The sequence below is a fragment of the Branchiostoma lanceolatum genome, chromosome 18 (assembly GCF_035083965.1).
Source record: "Branchiostoma lanceolatum isolate klBraLanc5 chromosome 18, klBraLanc5.hap2, whole genome shotgun sequence".
In the NCBI taxonomy this organism is placed as follows: domain Eukaryota; kingdom Metazoa; phylum Chordata; class Leptocardii; order Amphioxiformes; family Branchiostomatidae; genus Branchiostoma; species Branchiostoma lanceolatum.
Window position 1 is genome coordinate 734,585 of NC_089739.1, and position 15,551 is coordinate 750,135.

General features: G+C 40.7%; 1 protein-coding gene across 1 annotated transcript; it reads left to right on the plus strand.

Annotated features, from left to right (window-relative positions):
* Positions 1–66: 66 nt before the first annotated feature.
* On the plus strand, positions 67–12,200 carry LOC136424175 (X-ray repair cross-complementing protein 5-like). Its single transcript, XM_066412677.1, has 22 exons — positions 67–200; positions 964–1,077; positions 1,662–1,851; positions 2,112–2,160; positions 2,469–2,591; positions 3,409–3,564; positions 3,955–4,069; positions 4,300–4,429; positions 4,837–4,949; positions 5,370–5,432; positions 5,855–5,922; positions 6,234–6,303; positions 6,618–6,708; positions 7,240–7,300; positions 7,559–7,702; positions 8,354–8,485; positions 9,132–9,307; positions 9,887–9,999; positions 10,469–10,565; positions 10,873–10,940; positions 11,078–11,146; positions 11,561–12,200. The coding sequence occupies exons 1-22, from the start codon at positions 183–185 to the stop codon at positions 11,573–11,575; spliced, it is 2,175 nt and encodes a 724-aa protein (XP_066268774.1). The 5' UTR covers positions 67–182; the 3' UTR covers positions 11,576–12,200.
* Positions 12,201–15,551: the final 3,351 nt, after the last annotated feature.

A 15,551-nucleotide genomic window follows, 5' to 3' on the forward strand; every position in this document is an offset into this window, starting at 1 on the left:
CCCAGAACGGTGTCTTCATATGCATGCTGCTCTGGGCACGAGATCAGGGGGCAAGCCAAGGCATGTTTACTTCCGGGTTGGGCTTGGCGCGAAGAAGCTGGTTTCACTCGGAGCTCCGACCTACTTCTGCTCTTTCTTAAGCCGTAAGACATCGCCAAGGAAGTCTCAAGGAGGTTGTCAGGATGGCGGGCAGTCCGAAGGTAAGGCTGCATCGGTAAATCGCACCAGAGCCAGGAAATGTGGTGTATTTCCCGCCAAAAATTATGCAGGCTATACATGTTATTAACATGTATCATATCGTATATGTACAGTATATCTAGAGGTTATGATCATGATTGATATATATTTTTCTTTTGTACTTGAAGCAAACCAGTAGCCAAAAAGCCCCAGATTTCCAAAATAACATTTAACATATACCTTGATACCTATGATTGTTTTAACCAACCTTCTTGTTTTAACTAGTAATTTCAGAGCCAAGCTAGAGAGAAGTCATGTACCCCCCCCCCCCCCAAACAACAGGACACATTCAATAAAGTTGCTATAAACTGGTTTCTTTATCTTCTTTATTCTCCAAGCAGATGTTGTTGGGGAAGGTTGTGGCCCGGTTTTTGTCTGTTGGGGAGTTCGGACAAAATCAGGGCATGTCACCCCCCCACCCCCCTGTATCTGTATCTATATCTATAATATAGCCGGTATAACCACCCTTCGCCGTAACACACCAGCTTCGCAGGTGGTAATGATTTCTGAACCCCCCCTGCAGGAAGCCATGGTGCTGGTGGTGGATGTGGGCCCCCTCATGGCTCAGGCCCCCCCCTGGACATGTCACCCCCCTGATAATGACTTATTTCTGACCCCCCTGTAGGAAGCCATGGTGCTGGTGGTGGACGTGGGCCCCCTCATGGCGCAGGCCCCCCCCTGGAATGTCACCCCCCTGATAATGACTTATTCCTGACCCCCCTGCAGGAAGCCATGGTGCTGGTGGTGGACGTGGGCCCCCTCATGGCGCAGGCCCCCCCTGGACATGTCTCCCCCCTGGAGAACGCCAAGGACGCCATCTCCATGCTTCTGCAGAGGAAGGTGAGAACTCATCTGTATATTGAAAGGAATCAGAAGACTTCCTTCCGTTGTTGAACAATGCTAGCATCAGTCATAGATTGCCTTTTGCACCGGGATCTGTCTGGTCAGGTTTATGTTGTCACAGTTGAGCTTATCATGTCTAAACAAAGGTTCAAACAAACAAACAAACAAACAAACAGTATATGTGGCCTCCGTCGGTCAGTATTGACCATGGTAAAATCCTAATTCACAACAGCCCTACAGCATCGACTATGGCTAAACGGCCCTATACGAGAATGGCAGTCTCTGCCACAAAATCACATCTGTGAGCTGTCTCAGTTCTGTTGTCACAGTAATGATCACTAGTATACTTGCATGCAGTAGCCCTGCATGCAATACCCAGAATCCTCTATCTTTCCCTGCATGCAAAGGGATTTGTGAACAAGCCATGGGCAGCAAAGGGCAGGGGTTTTCTTCATGAGGATAATGTTGTCCTCATCATTCTAAGGAAAACCGAAGGATAGACTCCAAAGACTTTTCTATAACTATGACTTAACCTTAACCTTCACTATTATGACCTTGACCTGACCTTGACCTCTCCCCAGATGTTCTCCCAGTCAAAGGACGAGGTTGCCCTCATCCTGCTGGGGACGCAGGAAACAGCCAATGAGCTGGCGGGGACGGACGAGGAGAGTTACCTGAACATCACGGTCGCGCGGCCGCTCGGCCAGCCCGACTTCGACCTGCTGGAGTTCGTGAAGAACGACATCGTTCCGGGGCCCGTTTCCGCTGACTGTATCCTTCAGGCGATGTTTAGGTTTAAATTAGAACAATAAATAAGGGATGAAATAAGAAGCAAGATGTGTGCAAAGCTATAATTTTTTTCCATCTTTATTGGTTTATTACCTGTTGGGCAATCTAAATCTTCTGATTCAAGGGCTATGACCACCAGTACAGCACACAATGGTCCATTGGGGGGGGGGGGGGGATTATTGTTATTCTTGTCAGTAGGGAAAATAGGATTTAGTCACTACACAATCCTTGACAGTTCCCAGTTGTGGACGCCATTGTTGTGGCGTTAGACTTGGTTCGGAACCAAACCATGTGAGTACAGTATGCAACTTGATGTTTTTGTTCAGTCAAAGAGCCTTTGATATTTTCACTGTCCAGTCAACAGGGTACAAATTCAAGACAGCAAACTTAACCTACATCTGGCTAACTTTGCTATAGTGTCTAGTTAACGATGGAAAACTGTCATGCAATATTGCTGTGTGTTCAAAATTGAAGACATATGGCTAAAATTTAGAAAAAATGTTTTCATCAGCAAATAAAATCTATCTGACAAGGCAGCAAAAACAGGTTGTTGTTCTTTTTGTAACTTACAAATGTATTTGTTTGTTTGTTTGTGGCAGGGGTAAGAAGTTTGAGACGAAGCGAATCGTGCTGTTCTCGAACCTGGCGGGGGAGTTTACTGACGATCAGCTGGAGGGAGTCATCAACGGGATGAAGGCGCTCGAGTGTGAATTCAACCTCATGTGAGCTGGAAATCATTCATTTATTCATTCACTCACTCATTTACTCACTCACTCACTCACACTCACTCACTCACTCACTCACTCACCCACCCACCCACCCACTCACTCACTCACTCACTCACTCACTCATTTATTTATTCACTTATTCTCTGATTCTTTCACCGGAGTGTGAATTCAACCTCATGTGAGCAGGAACTCATTCATTCATTCATTCACTCACTCGCTTGCTTGCTCGCTCACTCACTCACTCACTCACTCACTCACTCACTCACTCACTCACTCACTCACTCATTTATTTATTTATTTATTCACTTATTCTCTGATTCTTTCACCGGAGTGTGAATTCAACCTCATGTGAGCAGGAACTCATTCATTTACTCACTCTTTCACTCATTCACTCATTCATTCTCTAAATCACTTTCATGCTATCATCCAATCACTTTCACTCATCCATTTTGTCACTAGTACTCACTCACTCTTTCACTGGAGTGTGAATTCAAACTCATGTGAAATGGAACTCATACTCTCATTTACTCACTCACTCATTCACTCACCCATTTAAACACTCACTACCTTATTCATTCTATCATCTATTCTCTCACTCATTCACTCACGCACTCCCTCACTCACTCTTCATCACATAAACAGGCTAAGAAAGAAGAGAAAACAGTACTGTCTTACATCCAAAAAAAACTCCCACTGTGTTATTGACATTTAGAAATTAGTTTTGTCTCTGTACTGTCTTGTTTGCAGTTTGCCTAAATGTCAAAATGATAATAAAAGATAAGATGTAATATTATCCATTGTTGACCTTCAGTGGGCTGTCCCTTGATGATGATGATGAAGATGGCGGGATGCCTGACCAAAACGGGGCCGGACCCCCCAGGAAGGCGCCGACGCCCCAGCAGCGGGCGGGCGCCGCGCTCATCCGCCATGTTATCCAGGAGGTTGACGGGGTCGCGTACTCCGAGAGGTCAGTTTAAGGGAATTTAACCAACTAGAGTATTCTGTAAAGTTATATAAGAAGCTTCGACGTGCTTCTAGGCCCTTGCTCCTCTCCTCCATACAGCATGATCCTGCGACTCTAAGCTTTTGCTGCCTTTAAATTCCATCCTGGGTGTCTTGTACATATGTTATCTGGTCTTTAAAGCCCTTTTGGGGGGTCTGGAGTTTGCAAACTCTTAGCTGTAAGCTTTGTGGACCAATGTTTGTGGTGATCTCCTAACGTGGCCAAACCACTATTATCCAAAAAGCTGTATTTTATTATCAAGAAAAATGTTCTTTATTGACATTTCTTACAAGAGTAAGGGGAAGCAAAGATAGAACGTGGTTTAAGTTGACAACATTTTCTCTGCTGCTCCAGCGAGGCCCTGCAGATGCTGAGTTTCTTCCAGAAACGGAACGTCCGCGCCGCTCCCTGGAAGGTCATGCTAGAGGTCGGGACGAACCTCAAAATCCCGGTCCGAGGGTTCATCAGGGTAAGTGTATAAATACTACATCTCTTCTGAGATGGTGGCCATGAAATTTGGAATGATGCCTCTCCAGTTGAGCCATATTTCTGTAATCTCCAAGCAGATCTATCAGTGGCAAAGCAGTGTCTAAAAGGGCAACCAATATCTAATAGTCTCTGGTGCTCTATTGAATACTGGTTGGCCATTTAAATACTGCTTGGAAATTAGTTTTTCTTAACTCCATATCTTCTTGCCAGGTGAAGGAGTGCAAGCCCAACTCCTTTAAGAAAGTGCACGCCCGCACGCTGAGCAAGGAGGACATCCATACGACTCACGAGCACAGACTTAACGATGATGAGGAAACACCGGTGGAGTCCACCATTGACGGTATGGTACTGACCAACATGTATGAAACTAGTCAGTGCTCACTGATGCTATACTTATTCAAATTGCTATAAAAGCAGCCTCAAGTTTGCCTGAAAGATAATGAAATTTTGTCAAATTGTTGGATAAAGCCCTAAAACAGTTTTACATGCAATGAATACATACAATACAAATGTTCATTTAAAAAAAAACTTTATTCATGTAAAAAGAAGAATGAAGGCCCATACAATATAAGTACATGACGTAATTGTAAAACTGCTCACAGACATTTTCTTGCATCCCATGGTCTAGGTATAGAGGCCTATGAGTACCATACAATTGCTAAGGTTTATGCCCAGGGTACAGCTATGGAAATAGGAAAAAAAGTATGAAGGCCCATAAGTACAATTCTATTGCTCATCTTTCCCCAGGGTACCGGTATGGAAACACCATTGTGCCCTTCAGCACGGACGATGAGAACCAGATGAAGTTCAAGACCGACGCAAAGTGCTTCGACGTCCTCGGATTCACCAGAGCCGACAATGTATGTTTGGGAGACTGTTTATTTGCCAGTGTACCTGAGTGTATGGCTGCTGCTCACTACTGCAATTTTTGTGTGTGTGTCAGAGAGTGCTTGCTTGTGTGTGTGGTTGTGTGATCCTGATGGTGTGTGAGACACTGTGTTTGTGTGTGTGTGTGTGTGTGTGTGTGTGTGTGTGTGTGTGTATATGCAAGTCAGACTGTTTCTTTGTCATTGTATCTGTATAGCTACAGCATGAATGTAGAGTGTGTGTGCATTCGTGTGTCTCTCTGTTTGTGTGTGTGTTAGTCAGTTTTTGTATGTACTATTTAGATATTTACGAATTTTCGTGTGTGTGCTTGCATTCATATCTTTATACTTTTGTCTTAATATGTTTATCTGCTGACTGGAGAACTTTTTTTGGTCTTATGAACTGTTTTACAGGTGAAGAGGCAGTACTACATGGGAGACTCTGTCCGCTGTTTTGTAGCAGAGGAGGGGGATGAGGTAAGGCACGAAATAAGTTTTAAACTCCATTTGCTAAAAAAACAGCACTATGTAACACATGTGTAAAATAACTCTAAGCTTAAATTGCCTTCTTAAGGCTTAACACGCCATTTTGTGTTTTGAGCCCCATACAAATTATTATCTCCGTGAAAAATGGAGATATAGTTTTGGGTGTGTCTGTCTGTCTGTGTGTGTGTCTGTGTGTATGTGTTTCCGGACTACTGTAAGCAGCATAACTCAAGAACCTTTTGATGGATTACAATGAAATTTTCAAGGTCAATTTTGGGCCCCCTGGAATGTGACCTTGGTACTGCAGCAGAACTTGATTTTTTCTATCGTTTGACCTGGACGTATTGTGGTCTTGTTTTGTAGTGTAAAGTGTTACGGATTCTGAACTGCTTTCTGTTCTTGTACTAATGTAGCCTGCAGCTGTGGCCTTGTCAGCGTTCATCCATGCCCTGTATGAGACCAACATGGTGGCCATAGTCAGGTATGTACACACTCATACTGTGAAGTCAAGTCCTGTAAATTATAAAATTATGTAACCAGGTCCTAATAAACACACACAGCCTCTTTTAATAGACTTTTACAATAACTGAAATGGCCAGAAAGAACTGTATGCTAACTTTTGTTTGTGGATTATGATTGTGTTAAGGGTTTCTACTATAGCCTATAGGTCCATGGAGTTATCGTAATCTGCATCTTTGCTGATTTTATTTTATGAAAAGCGGAGGATTTGTGAATATTAAGTAACAGTTCAAAGAAACAAATTCAGCTGTTCTTGGTGTCTTCATGTTGCAGGTATGTTTACAACAAGAACAGTGCACCCAAGGTCGCCTTCCTGTCCCCTCACATCAAGCCCAACTATGAGGTAAGTGAAGAGTCTCAATGTATATTTGGTTTTAGACATATCATCTTAACTTCTTGGTTCTGAAGACATTGAATTGTTGTGACCTGAACTGTATTATGTAGAAAAGATTTTTCATTTCATTTTGTTTATTTCGAAATATGACAAGATACATGAATTGATGTGACAAAGATGTGCTTAAGTCATTTTTGAGCCTTGAAGTTGAAGTACATGTAACTGAAAATACTTCTGCTGGTAGGAAGTTTCTTTTCCATGCTTCTTATGAGTCCTACATTTTGTGGTGGTTTATAATTGTTTGTTTTGTTGTTGTTTTCCAGTGTCTGCTGTGCATCATGCTGCCCTTTATGGAGGACATGAGGAAATACACCTTCTCCTCCCTCCACCCCAACAACAAGAACCTTCCCTCAGGTACTATACTACTTATTAATATCTACAAGACAAAGTAGACAAATACAACTTAAAGTTTGATATTCAGCTCAAAAGTAAACAAAATGAAATATGATTTTTACTGTCTCTCACAGCGTAGAATCAAAATGGCAGTGACTGCTCTTTTTCATGGTTACCCGATAGCTGCGTCTGCTTCAGTCTATGTACTGTTCTTACGTGAAAACGCTCAATTGAAATTCACCCCAGCCTATGTTAGGATAAGAGTATGTTAGAACCGAATAGTAGGACATTGAAGTTTTGTTTTTTACACAATCAGTAATGTTTCACCTGCTGACGTTTCGCTGTTAGCAGGTGAGATATTACTGGTTGTGTAAAAAAGAAAACTCCAATGTCCTATAACTACACCAATGTCCTATTTTCTACCAACGTGATGGAATTATTATTTTAAGAACCGAAAAGTGTTGTCAGAATCTATAAGGCAGCTGTAACCCTCTCTATTGTATTAATAAATGTTGAGTTCTTTACTTCTGTACAATTTTTGACATATTTCAGACGACCAGCTGTCGGCTGTGGATGACCTCATTGACAACATGAACCTGGTCATGCCTGAAAAGTGAGTCAACTTTAACCCTCTTACACCTAAGGGTGTTCCATGCAAATGTATACTATATACTAAGTCCTTTGAATTTGGTCTTCATAATGACCAAGAGCAAAAAAGAAATTCAATTCAGTTGTTCATGACAGCTTTATAAACAATGGTTTTTGTTCAGATATTTTGATAAACATTTCTCTTGTTTACCTAGACATTTGTAAACAGTTGTTTTTGTTTACCTGCTGACATTTTTTAACTGATGTTTTTGTTTACCTGCAGGGACGAGGACGGCAAACAGCAGCAGTACCTCAAGCCGAAGTTGACCTTTAACCCCCATCTCCAGCGACTGTACCAGTGTCTGTCCGCACGTGCGTTGAACCCAGACGACCCCAAGCTGCCGCCGCCAAACCAGACCATTCTCAAGTTAGTATATTGAACCATACATCAATCAGTCAATCAACCAATCAATCAATCAATCAATCCTTCCATCAACAACAGCTGCCACCGCCACACCAGGCCATTCTCAAGTTAGTACCTCTATCAGTCTATCAATCAATCTTTGTTACCTCCAGCATCGTCAGGACCTTATAACCCAGTCCCAGCGCTGTTTGCACAGTATCAGGGCTGCATTTTAACAAGAAAACATCAATTCTTAAATTTTTTTTTCTAATTTATAAAGATTTGTGTGTTTGCTCCAGTTATTTACAGTTGAACCAGGACATAGAAAACACTCATTTTTATGTTTTCACGGTGATTTGTGAAAAGTTCCGTCGTTGAATGTTTCAGTTGCCAACAGCCAACTGTATTGACAAGCTCGGGGCTGCATTTTAATATGAGAACACTCATTTTTATGTTTTATTACTTGTTGATTATTTAAAGATTTCTCTGGTTTGTCCCAGTTACCTGCAGCCGCAGCAGGACCTGCTTACCCAGTCCGCGGGCTGCGTTTTAACAAGAAAATGCCCATGTTTATGTTTTATGGGTTTGTTTCTGTTTTGTTGCAGTCACCTGTAAAGCAGAACCTGGACTAAAGCTCTCACTTTTATGATTCTAAGAACTCTGTATTTGTTCTAGTTATTTGCAGCCCCAGCAGGACTTGCTCGCCCAGTCTGCGCCGTGTGTGGACAGACTCCGGGCTGCGTTTCCTCTCGAGGTGGTCACCAAGAAGAAGGAGGAGACAACGGCACAGAACATCTTCGGCGCAGGGTAAGACATTCTCTCATTCTTTTAGAATCATTCAAGAAATCTTCACCAAAAAGGGGGAAACAATAGCATGGAACATCTTCTGTGCAGGGTAAGACATTCTCTCATTCTTTAATCCTGCAGGATGCATACATATATATATATAAAGTCAAGGGCCTATGACCTGATTAAGAAAATAAATTGCGTTTAAAAAAGCAGGACGAAGGATTAAGAATCATTATTTTTACTATAATCATTGTATTTAATATATGTTTCTACTGTACAGATGAGGCAGATCCTGCAGCGAAGAGGCCGAGGCTGGACTATGACGGAAGCTAGCTGTCTTCTAACATAAATGAAGATATTGTGTTGATGTTTTCATTGACTCAGAGGCAGAACACACAGCGATGGAGCTGAGGCTGGTAGGGATGGAGGGCAGGTTTGATTATTGGCCTTCCTATGGTACTACAGGAGAACTTAGGATCTTGTTTTGATATCATTTTCATGTTTCTGCTGTAGGGATAATGCGGAGCCTGCTGTGAAGAAGCCACTGTTTGAATGAAGAGGCCCCGGCCATATTTGCTGACAGCATTTTTCATGCTCCAGTAGTTGTCAGAAAAGGAAAGACATTGAATAACTACAAGAATTGCTGATTGTGTTTGTATTACAGGGATGAGGCGGAGCCTGCAGCAAAGAAGCCGAGGCTTGACGCAGACGCCGGTGGGGACTGTGGCCTGACCATGGCGGGGCTGGCGCGCGGGCCGGTCACGGAGGTCGGGTCGGTGCGACCCCTGGAGGACTTCAGGGCCATGGTCAGCAGGAAGGACGACGACAAGTTCATGGAAGGTGGGATGGCATGGAAATGTCATGAAATTATGTGGGAATGTCGTGAAACTATGTGGAAATGTCATGAAATTGTGTGGAAATTATGTGGAAATGTCATGAAATTCTGTGGAAATGTCATAAAATTCTGTGGAAATGTCATGAAATTCTGTGGAAATGTCATGAAATTCTGTGGAAATGTCATGAAACTATATGGGACTGGCATGAAATTATGTGGGAATGTCATGAAACTAGGTGGGAATGTCATGAGATTATTTGGGATTGTCATGAAATGATATGATAATGGTATGTAAATGTCATGAAATGTTACAAAATGATATGAAAATGTTATGAAATAATATGAAATTCCAATGAAATGATATAAAAATGTTATGAAAATATAAGATATAAAAATGTACTAAAATGATCAGAAGATGTTATGGATTGTAATGAAATTAAATTTAATGTAATTATACAGGTATAATAAAATAGAATTCTTTTAAAAAGTACTTAATTTGAATGAACATGCAATGGAACTTTTCACAAACATTTCACCAGTCTTAAGACAGTGTTTCTAAGATGGTTGCTGTTTGTCTTGCCCAGCTGCGGCCCAGCTTCAGAAGCGGATAGAGGAAATCGTTATGGAGTCATTCGGGGACCAGTTCTACAGTAAAGCCATGGAGTGTCTACAAGCACTGAGGGTGGAGTCAGCTAAGGTAACTGATGGCATGAAAGGCACTATAACTTAAAATTAGTATAAGGTAGAGCTGTGTGCCAGTACAGTTCATACATGGCTGGGAGGACAGGCCAGGGAATGGCCTCTTTGACAGATTTTTTTTTCAAATAAATTTGGCAGTGCACAGGATCCACATCTATACTCTAAGAGTAGTGCAGTCCAAAATAACACTGTTGCAAGGCCAGAGTCAGAGTGTAATTTTTGTTTTCATGAAAATAATACAGTACCACACAGCTCACTGGTGATGGTAGTGGTTATTATAGATGCCATGTATTAGGCTTGTGTCTAGCACAGTTAAAGGTTATGTTGTTATCAGTTCAGTCTTGCTTTTGTCCTTATTGAAAATCAACCATTATTTGAACAGGTAGTTTACTTTGTAGGTTCAGTACCCTTTCAGCTATATATAAGATAGAGCAGAATTTTGAAACTAAGGATAGATTTATTTCCAGCTGGGAGAGCCGGACCAGTTTAACACCTTTCTGAGGGGGTTTAAAGAGACGCTGTTCAACAAGGGCAGAAAGGACTTCTGGGATAGCATGGTTCGAGGTAAGACTTGCATCAAGACGTCATTGTTTAGACTTAAAGTTGTTGGCTGTGCTCTTCACCCTATGTGCTTCTAGACATTCTCTTAACGAAAGGTGCCATAAGAGTGATAATACTGTCAAGCAGTTGATGTTTCAAATAGCCACATAATATCTATGCTGATAATTATGTTTTCTGTATATATACAAAGTCATGTTATATACATGTAATATATAGTATATATATAATATAGATATAGACAAACATGTACTCATCTGACTTAAAATTCTGCAGCTCAGATGAATTAGAACTTGCTCTTTCCTTGTTACAGAGAGGGTGACACTGATTTCTTCAGAAGAGTCTCCAGAAACGTCTGCTTCAAAAGAGGAGGCAGAAAAGGTGAGGAGAGAACTTCAAGACACACTTTCACTTTTATTTATTCATTACCTGCGCTATTGTCGCAGGGCAAAAGGTGGTCTTCAGTTGCCCGAGACTTAATTTGAATGCAGATGGATGACTTCTTGTTTTATGTCCAGTTCCTTGAGGCTGCCAAGCAGACGACTGAAGAGCCAGAAGAAATGGAAGAAGCCGAGGCTGAGGATCTGGTACGTCTTGGTTTTCTTCTTAGATTAACCGAACTTGTCTCTAATAGCCTTTAAGTTTATGTTTTGGTGGTTTAGTTAAAGTCCTTTCCGCACTATATATGGGCATTGAAGTGTCGCCCATCTCCGTTTCTGTAGCAATGGCCCACAAAACTTTCTGGAATCTCTACAGCAGGGAGATGGTAGTGGTGTGTGTGCAACTATCATACTCTTTTTCCCAAATGCTTAGTGCTAAGCAGAGAAGCAGTCTGTGCCATTTTTAAGTATCCGGTTTGACTCGAACAGGGGTCAAACTCACAACCTATCAAATGCAAGGAGAACATTCAACTCAATCGGCCATTGCACCTGTTTGATACAGTGAAAGAATGATTCAATTTAAGTCAGAGTGATTAACAAGCGTTTGTTTCCTTTTTCCAGTTGGCGATGATGTGAGGTCCTGCCAGTTTGTACGACAGACACCTTAGCTCAATAAACACCTGTCGTGTAGTTCTTAAGTACAAGTCTTCAACATTCCATGATTAATCTATGGGGGAGATGCTTCATAACAGTTACTAGTATACAATATATTTCTCAATACTACACAATGATGAAAACAGAAAGTGTTGCTGCCTGTGTACTTTATTCAATGTAAGGAATTTTGCTAGCAGTTGTCACAGTGGTCATAAAAGTACATGTAGTACCTATATTACCAAATAAATGCTTCCCTTTACTTTGAAATTGCAACAACAGGGTACATTTACCAGGTAGCAGTACTGATATTACTGAATCAGATGCTTCTATGGTTGTTTCAAGTCCTACCTTACACAAAGGATCATTCTTTTTTCAAACATACAACTTTACAATTGTAATTTACTTCACCTTTGTTTTGTTTTAATTTCTTATTTTCAATGATCAATAATCTCTTCAACTGTTCTTTTGAAAATGAGAGACAGGAAAAGTGATAGGTTGATGTAATAGAAGAATAAAAAACAAACAGTGAACTGTCAATAAACTTTGTAACAATGTGTTGTGAACATAGGTCTTTCTATTGAACTGTAATAAATATGTGCTTAGTACAGCAATGTGTCTGTTTCTCTGTTTCCTAAGATAACAATTTGACGTTCAAGCTAGAAATCGTTTTCAGAACAAAACTTTACCATGTATGTTCCTATACAACAACTATTGGAACATATTTTGTTGTTCTATTACAGTTCTACTGTTAATACAGCCAAAGGACTGCCAGTACAACAAAGTGTTTATTATATTGTTCCTCTCTGTGTCTATTTCCAATCACAATAATAGTTTTAGCCACATTTTTTTACAATACAGGAAAAAGGGAAAACTACTGTCGGTATAGTACTGAGTCGAAGCTCACACTCATTTTGAAAATTGAAAACTCCAGCATTGATGTACTACTTTCCAATGTGCTTTTAAATTATATCTTCAATATTCCTCAGTATTTTGCTCAGTTTTTATATTTTCAAAGTCAAATTGGCATATTCTCGGTTTTGCAGTGATCAGTAAGTACAGTTATAAAAGTTACTACATACATGTATTGTGATGATTTTTCAAATCTGAAGTACAATTGTTACAATTGAAGTACAAGAGGGGCTCCAACGCTACACTTGTTGTTACAGTTACCATTCCCGAAATATCAAACCTCCAAGCAATAGCTTTGGCAAATTACTGTAGCATATATATACTGTAGCATATATATATATATATATATATATATATATATATATATATATATATATATATATATATATATATATATATATATATATATATATATATATATATATATATATATATATATATATATATATATATATATATATATATATATATATATATATATGTATATATATATAAATATATATATATATATATATATATATATATATATATATATATATATATATATATATATATATATATATATATATATATATATATATATATATATGCTACTGCTAAACTTTACATAGCTGTACGTTTCTCTTAGCACTGTAATTTCATAGGGTTGAAGCCTGGGATTCTCTAGTATTTAACTTTAAAGTATAAAGTCCTTGCACAAAAACATTCGTGAATAGTTTCATCAGGGTGGTACATGTAAGTCACTTAATAAGAAGACTTTGTTCACAACGAAGTGTTTTCTTAAACAGACGTTTCCGTGACCGTCTGTTACCTTCTTCATGGCAATTATGTAATTATTTGCTTTTGGGACCGCATCTGCAAGCAGCGACCCCTACAGCTGCAGTTCAAAGTGAACCAGTCAGAATAACCCTGAGAAAGGTGACAGGCGGTCAGCTGAACGTCGGTTACATAATTTAAAAAAAGAATTGGTTATGCACAAATATTATTTTTATTCACGACATCGACCAGGTTTGAACTAAAGTCTGCACAACACACATACAAATTACTTAAATGAACATCGTGATTCTTTTTTTAAAAGAATTGACATATTTCAGGTTGTAGGTAAATATTACAAGCCCCGACTGCTCTTTGGTAGAGGTCAGAGTTACTAGTAAAATAGAAGTGCTTGGAATTATGGGCATCTGCTTGCTTTTCAGTAGATCATTTTCCAGAAGTTCTGTTCCTTTGCAAGTCTACCTTCAAGCCCTCTTTTTACATCTTGATCTTCTGCTGAAGTTTTGTTTTAAAATGTCAGAGATAAATATCAGAGAGCTAAGAAAATGACGTTGTGGCCAGTAGCTGTGCCTTTATGGAGAGAAGGAAATAGGAAAGGTTCATATTCCCAAACTTTGCTTTTGTTTGGCTTTTTAATAGGCTTACCTGAAACTTTATGTGTCTGGACATTTAACAATTTTTTTCAAGTTCTGTGATCCCTCAATTATTTTTTTAGATAATCTTTATGTCCATCCAATGATTTCAGAATGATCTGCCTATGATATCAAAGACTAATCTGTTTGTCACTCATCGGTGACCCAGTGGAAAGGTGGATTTGATCATGGTGTTTCCACATTCAGAACTCAACTGCGAGGCAGTCGGACCTTGTATTTCCAACTTTCAGAGATTGAGTGTTAGCCTGAGACTGGCCCTGCCCTGCCCTGTCTGATCATGAACACTGGTTCCCTTTGGTGGTGTTCCCACAGCTACATACATAGCATTCGGCTGTAAGGCAGCTAGCACTTCCTGGCGTGATAGATCACCAACTTTCAGAGATTCGCTTTTAGCCTGAGACTGGCCCTGCCCTGTCTGATCATGGACACTGGTTCCCTTTGGTGGTGTCCCCACAGCTACATACATAGCATTTGGCTGTAAGGCAGCTAGCACTTCGTGATGCGAAAGATTTCCAACTTTCAGAGCTTGGGTGTTAGCCTGGGACTGGCCCTGCCCTGTCTGATCATGACCACTGCTTATTTCTGCAGATGTTGGGCCCTTTGGTGGTGTTCCCACCTCCACATACATAGTATTTGGCTGTAAGGCAGCTAGCACTTCATCATTAGATAGATTTCGCACTTTTAGAGTTGGTGCAATAGCATGAGACTGGCCCTGCCCTGTCTGATCATGACCACTGGTAGATGTTGGGTCTTTTTGTGTTTTTTCTACTCTGGTTTCTACAACAGCGCTGGTGTGTGTGTTGGATTGAGTGATGGCCTGAGACTGCCCTGTCTGATCATGAGCACTGGTCAGTGCAGCAGTGGTGGTGTGTGTGTGTTGGATTCAGTGATGGTCTGAGACTGTCCTATCTGATCATGAGCACTGGTCAGTGCAGCAGTGGTGTTGTGTGTGTTGGATTGAGTGATGACCTGATACTGGTGAACAACTTTGTACAGGGAGTTCAGCTGTGAGGCAGTCGGCCCTGTGCCATAAGATGAATTTCCAGAATCCAAAGATTCCACGGTAGCCTGAGACTGCCCCTGCCCTGTCTGATCATGACCACTGGTCACTGCAGCTGTGGTGTGTGTGTTCGGTTCAGTGTTAGCCTGAGACTCGCCCTGCCCTGTCTTATCATGGCCAATTGCCATTGCTGTAGATGTCGGGTCCTTTGGTGGTGTTCCCACACCTGCGTACATAGGATTTGGCTTTAAGGCAGCTAGCACATTATGTGATAGATTTCCAACTTTCAGAGCGTTAGCCTGAGACTGACCCTTCCCTGCCTTATCATGAAGGTTGTCAACATCTTCATACTGGGGATCATGACCACTGGTCATTACAGAAACTGCTGTGTTTGTGTTTCTACCAATAACATTGGGATTTGGTTCTAAAGGAGGACTGCCGGTCCTCCTCTTCCACCAGATTGTGATGATGACGGTGCCAAACAGGACAATGCCAGCTAAAGTACCACAGATAGATCCAATGTAAACAGGTATGAGGAAACTGCTGCTTCCTTCTTTTTCTGAAGTGGTTTCAAGGGGTGAAGTTAGTGTTGTTTCTGGTTTGGATGGTCTACCTGCAAGAC

Excerpts from the sequence above, each read along its gene's own strand:
- LOC136424175 (XM_066412677.1), top strand. Across the intron at positions 3,565-3,954 it reads GGGGTCGCGTACTCCGAGAG|CGAGGCCCTGCAGATGCTGA; the intron begins GTCAGTTTAAGG and ends CTGCTGCTCCAG. Across the intron at positions 6,709-7,239 it reads CAACAAGAACCTTCCCTCAG|ACGACCAGCTGTCGGCTGTG; the intron begins GTACTATACTAC and ends GACATATTTCAG.